At 46.3% G+C, this 6,296-nt stretch overlaps 1 protein-coding gene across 1 annotated transcript; it reads right to left on the bottom strand.

The window, feature by feature from the left end:
* Window positions 1–435: 435 nt before the first annotated feature.
* LOC308168944 (actin-binding protein IPP-like) lies at window positions 436–4,358 on the bottom strand (the record flags this gene model as incomplete). The annotated part of the gene is made up of 9 exons (XM_080543582.1): window positions 436–660; window positions 1,047–1,267; window positions 1,531–1,653; window positions 1,743–1,880; window positions 2,138–2,305; window positions 2,687–2,842; window positions 2,979–3,198; window positions 3,452–3,663; window positions 3,989–4,358. 9 exons carry the CDS (start codon window positions 4,356–4,358, stop codon window positions 436–438), a joined length of 1,833 nt encoding a protein of 610 aa, XP_080399708.1.
* Between the last annotated feature and the right edge of the window lie 1,938 nt (window positions 4,359–6,296).

The raw sequence follows: 6,296 nt of genomic DNA, 5'->3' as shown, positions 1-6,296 counted from the left end.
CTTGTTTCCCTACAGGATTCCAGACTACAACCTGGTGACCAGATCCTCATCAAAGAAATAAAAAGAAAACATTGGCACAGCCCGCGGTGGGTTGGGCCATTTGAGGTGCTGCTGAGCACCCCAACTGCTGTCAAGATCGCAGAACGAGATACGTGGATACACCAAAGCCATTGTAAGAAAGTGACATTGTTTCCCTCGAACGACGGGTAGTGGTGGAAGCCCGGCTACAAAGGGGTCTGTTCTTATAGTGAGTGGTACGTCTCAAACCCGGTGAAGAATTCTCCAGATCCACTACCTCTTAGAATGAGGGGACCACATCTTTTTTGGACAATGGTGCTCCTGGCTTTAGGCCTCACTCTGTTAGTCATAGGACAGACTCCAGAGCAAGTGACTCTTCTGTGATATGGCTCTGGATGGAAACAGTGGACCTGTCTCTCAGAGGACGGCCACCCCTCCATGAGAGCGGCTGGTGATCATGTTGCCAATCTCAGTCCAGGTGTCCAGGTGGGGGTCATAGATCTCCACTGAGTCCACAGTCACGGGTGGTGAAAAGTCTCCGCCGGTGGCCCGCCCCCCAACAGCGTAGAGCAGACCATTTACGGCTGATACGGACACCCCCGCCCGCGCCACCGCCATAGGTGCCACCTCCACCCACTTCTCCTGTGGAAGGAAAGACACATTATGGTTAAAAGACACACAGTCACAGTCTTTGTACTAGTCAATAATACATGCTCATCTATTGCGATTCATAGAAAAAAAACATCTTTGACATAAATATCTCAGCTCTCTAACCTTTTAGTCTATCTTTTAGTCAATTGGGTAGACTCTGCGGCTTTATCTAAGTATACAGGCACCACCCTCCCCTCTATAGGCGACCATCATTTAGCATGGGCCAAGTCAGTTAACATGTATTTTGTGAAGTATCCCCTTCATGTTATTGTTCAGTCAAAGGTCAATGTCCAATACACTAACAAATTGTACTAATTGTGAAGCCTTCTGTGTGACAGCAGAGACAGACACCAGACAAGAGACAGACAGGCTCCAACCTCCTCAGGACAGTACTTCTCCACCGTCTCCAGGGAGCCCAGCGCCTCGTTCCAGCCTCCCACGGCGTAGATGCAGTTGTTGAGGCAGGCCACGCCCACGTGTGCCCGTCGTGTAACCATGACAGGCAGGGCGCTCCAGCGGTGGGAGATGGGGTCGTACATCTCGGCCGAGCGCAGGTCCATCCCCTCGTCACTGAGACCCCCGATCACGTAGATGAACCCTGCAGAGTGATCAAAGGCCACACAGATCTAGTTGGTTCAGAGGACCTTCCTAACAATAACATTACAATAACATTACAATAACATTACGAGTGTTCATTAAGATCAATGGGGAAATATGGTGTGAATATGGTATTACATTTTGGCTGTAGATGTACTATATATCTTCTTCTTCTTATTATTTTATTTGTTTTTTTATTATCACTGAATAAGCATGCTGGTCTCTAAATAATAGGTTCCTTAGTGATCTCTGGGAGAGCCTAACCCTGTAACTCGCAGCAGCCAAAATAGTATCGTGGAACCGTCATGTTTCCGATGATCTCCCACTTGTTCTCTGCTGGGTCGTAGCGCTCCATCGTTTTCCCAATCTCCGATCCGATCCAACCACCTGCAAGAGCACAGTAGTGAGGTCACATGATACTCTATTCACATCTACTTCCATGTACTGCATGTCCCAAGTGACAGGCTGGTGTTTACCTAGTGCGTAGAGCGCCCCGTGACAGGGGCAGACGCCAACTCCACAGCGTGGGAAATTCAAAGAGGCTACTGCCTCCCACTGCTTGGTCACTGGGTCATATCTCTCTGTGCAGTCCAATATCATGGAGTCCTTCTTGCCTGGGAAATAGCAAATGGAAAGCACAATTATATTATGTCAAATGGAAATTCCACTGTGAAATATCGACATGTCAAACATGTATGCATACAGTATGACTGTGATTGCATTATGGCACTTGTACATCGTTTTTGTTTTTACTCATGAACTTGAGGGACCACCATCTGTTGATTTCCACACTGTATAACGAAGTTGTTCTACTTCTACCTCTCACAGACAGACAGACAGACAGACAGACAGACTGAGTGCACTGTCTCACCTCCAACCACGTAGACCATGCCCTCCAGCACGGCCACACCCAGCCCACTGCGGGCCTGGTGCAGGGAGGACACAGTGGTCCAGTATTGACTGAAGGAGTCAAAGCGCTCCACACAGCTGAGGGCTCTGCTGCCACTCCAATGGCCGCCCTGCAGCAGAGTGTAGCCTCCTGAGAGGGCGAAACCAGACGTGACGTGAGAGTGTTTTTACTACGCAAACGTAGGGAGATGAGGGCTGTATTGAAACTTGATAATCAAATGATTTTACAGGAACAACAAAGAGGTCTCCCCGCCACTTTTTTTGGTAAACAGCTGAGGGATGGGGCTGGAGAAATTTAACACATCTCAAATTAATAGACTGAGCTATGTATGCTTGGGCTCAAGAATTAATGGCTACAAATGTTTATTTTATTTTTTTATTTAACCTTTATTTAACCAGGCAAACATGTAAGAACAAATTCTTATTTGCAAATGCAGCCTGACCAAAAAGCAGTGGCTCTTTGGGGGGCCTAACCCAGACTGCCCCTTTAAAGTTTACCACAGAGGCTTACCTATGGCATAAAGATATTTCCTGGCTTTTCTTCTGGGCCTCATCCTAGCAGGCTGTAACAGACTGTACATCGTATTCTCCTTGGGAGACTTGGTCACCTCTGTGTATTCCCTCAGCAGAGTCTGCAGTGCCACCCGCAGGCTGAAGTCAGAAATGCCTGCAAGGAGAAATTAAATGACTAGTCGGTCAGTTTATGCATGGAATCATCCAGTGCTGTCAAGTCGTGAGTCGTCAAGGTGAGCTCCAGGCTTCTCTGTGTACTGCCTCTGAACTGTACTGTGGGTCTCAACTACCTTCGATGTACTTGAAGAGTGTCTGTGGGGAGAGCAGAGGGAAGCGTACAGGATCCAGCACCTCCACCACATGCTTCTTCCTCTTGGCCACGTCCTGCTGCAGCCAGTCCATGGCTGCCGTGAACACCTGGTACTCGTCCTCAATCCTCAGCTCCTCGCTGCGCAACAGCTTCACCAGTTGGTCCTTCGACAGGCCCCAGAACTCATCAGACACACACACCTAGACAGACAGAGTTTCTTTGAGTTTCTTCTTTGAGTTTTTATGTGTTGGCGTGAACGTTTTTTTACTGATTTAAAGATGGGATATTCGTTTCTGTCATAGCTACATACAAAGTAGATTAATGAGTGGTAAGGAGAGTGGTAAGGAGAGAGATCCTGCCTTGGAGAAGTCATTTAGGAACTTAAATATACAAATTATAGAAAAGGAAGATAAAGGGAAAGAGAGGGATGAGGAAGGAAAGAGAATGTTGCACCTGCAGGAAGTGGACATGGATGTAGTTCTCAGTGAACTCCAGCATGTCCAGACAGGCGATCTGCTCCAGGAACTGGTAGACACCAACGCAGTTAGATGGGTCCATGTGGCCCTTGAGGAACTCTCCACAGATGGACACCACCTCACTCAGCTGCAGCATGTCTGCTGCCACCATCAGCTCCTGCATGTTCTCCACTGTCACGTTGATCATACCTGGGGGGGGTGGGGGGGGCAAGCAGCTCAGACTTCATTCAGAGAGATGCACACAAACAAAGAAGCTATCCTACCATCAATCAAAATAAGCATCACCTAGGCTATATAACATGGTGGTGCAATTCATGTGTGTTAGCTTTCTGAACATTGTCTGTTGACTGAGAATAATAGCTAAAGAAAGGACCTTAAATACATAAACACACTAGTGTAATGAATGAACTAATGTCCTATGCATGAATGATACAAACAATATATCTTTCTCTTTCGACTTCTAATCGTTGTGTAGATACTGTCTGTGTATGGAGAGCATGTATCCTGTCAGGACCTGTGTAGACAAACTCCAGCAGGACCTCGAAGACTTCGGCCTCCACTCCCAGGATCTGGACCTCCTCCTTGTCAGCCTCACTCATCCCCCCGGAGAAGAGGGCAGAGAAGTAGGGGCTGCTGGCAGCCAGGACCAACCTGTGCACACTGAAGACCCGTCCACCCACCCTCAGCCTCACGTCACAGAAATCTGTGCGGAGCCTCATCTTGTTCATTTGGGCCAGTATGAGTCGAGCATAGCGGTCAGAGGCATAGAGAGCCTGCTCAGGGGACCCCAGAGTCCCCACAGCAGCAGCGGTGTCACCATGGCTGCTACTCCAAGAGATGGAGGTAGAGGCAGGTGGGGAACGAGGTGGACCCATTAAGGACATGGTGACTCAGTCACAGAGACAGGGGCTGTGGTGTGTCCACCCGCCTACAGCTTCATGGCACAAGATTCTCTAAGCAGACACGTCATCTGACTCTAGGGCAAGAAGGAAGACACACATGACTGTGACTGACACACTTTCAAAAGTCATAAATTAAATTATTCATAGTTCATTAAGTCATAGTAATACATGGAGCAAAGATGTGGTGCTATTGTTTAATCGTGACTTCAGCTTGAGTGTTTGTATATACAAGACATTGTGAGGGATATGTGCTTGTCCCTATTGAGTGCAATTGATGCATTATGTAGACTGTTAACTGTTTTCTCAACAGATCCATTTGTGTCATTATAGTCTTTATTTTTGTACACATCATCATCTGATCTTGTTCAAACTTGCACATGACACATTTCCTTAAGCAAATTTCATATTTCACCAAAATAAATAAAGTATCAATGTGGAAAAATAACATAATTTCCACAATAGATCAGCCTAAATCCATAGTTTTAGTCTAGCTGCAGAATAACAGACTTGTATATTTTAGGTGGGCTAAAATCAGACATATTGTGCTGTAGTTAAATAAGTATAATAACATAAGAACATGTTATCTTTACAAGATGTGCAGCAGCATCAGTTGTTTAGGTGTCGTGAGCTTAGAATGATAAGGTTCTATCTCCGTTTAGGGCAGTTCAGAGATATTGAGCGTCAAAGTTTTTACATTCCATTATGTTTTATGAGATGGAACCTTTGTATTTTATGAATTACTAACTCAAAAATGTCAACATTTTAAAAATAACACCACAGAGGCATTAATAAACACCTAATGGATCAGATTATGTAAAAAACTCAATTTTGACAAAAATGGAGATAGAACCGTCACGGTGTGTCTCTCTCTCTCGCCACACTGGAGACCATTCGGTTGGTATGCAAACATAGATGGGTGATCATGGATGCGGTCAGACATCATTAGAAGGGTAAATCATGACAAACCATACTATCAACATGTCCGTGTGTCTGTCTTCAAACAGGACAGATACAACACTGACCTGCAAAGTTGCGTTGTGGTCCTCATGAACTGTTTTGGTTAGCGATAGTTGCTCAATTGCTGCAGGCAACTTCCGCCAAGTATATCCAGCTGCGCGCATCAAATCCATCACCCGGAAATGTGATGTACCATTTTTGGACCACGTCATCGTAAGCGCGTCGGTAAAAGTAACCGCGAGAAACCGCGAGATTTTGAAGGATCTTAAATGGATTTTAAAAACACGGCGACATTGTATAGGACATTTAACGAACAATAATTTGAACACGCAATTGATAAGAAGAAGAAGAAGAAGAAGAAGAAGAATTACAAATACAATGGCAAATGCAGCTCAGGTGAGAATTTCGAAATATTATTAATGAACATGTTATAGTTTTCAGATGTGTATTTATTATTTAGGTTGTTGCATGTGTTACGCGGCTGTTTCGCACGTAGTTTTGTTCATCTGGCTTGGCTAATTGGGTAATCCTATCCCAGCCAGCACGCCCACGTGGGACCCATATGGGTTCAATGCGGGCTACTTGGGTACCAAGTGGGCATGGGCTGGAACTGGGCAAATTATGAGGGTCCCACATGGTCTGCATATGGGCTAACTGGGCATGGGGTGGAAGTGGGCAAGCCCATGTGGGTCCCACGTGGTCTACATGTGGGCTAACTGGCATGGGTTGGAAGTGGGCAAGCCCATGTGGTTCCCACGTGGTCTACATGTGGGCTAACTGGCACGGGTTGGAAGTGGGCAAGCCCATGTGTGTCCCACGTGGGCTACATGTGGCCTCACTGGCATGGGTTGGAAGGGGGGGGGTTAAGTTAAGACTTTGACAGGGGGCCATTTTCGAAGTTTTGAAAGCCACTTCAGAGGAGCAGGCCATTATCAATGGTAGCATACAAAGACACGAGTACAA

Source organism: Nansenia antarctica (genome assembly GCF_963989245.1).
Source record: "Nansenia antarctica genome assembly, chromosome: 12".
Lineage (NCBI taxonomy): Eukaryota > Metazoa > Chordata > Actinopteri > Argentiniformes > Microstomatidae > Nansenia > Nansenia antarctica.
This window is presented reverse-complemented; position numbering and strand designations above follow the sequence as displayed.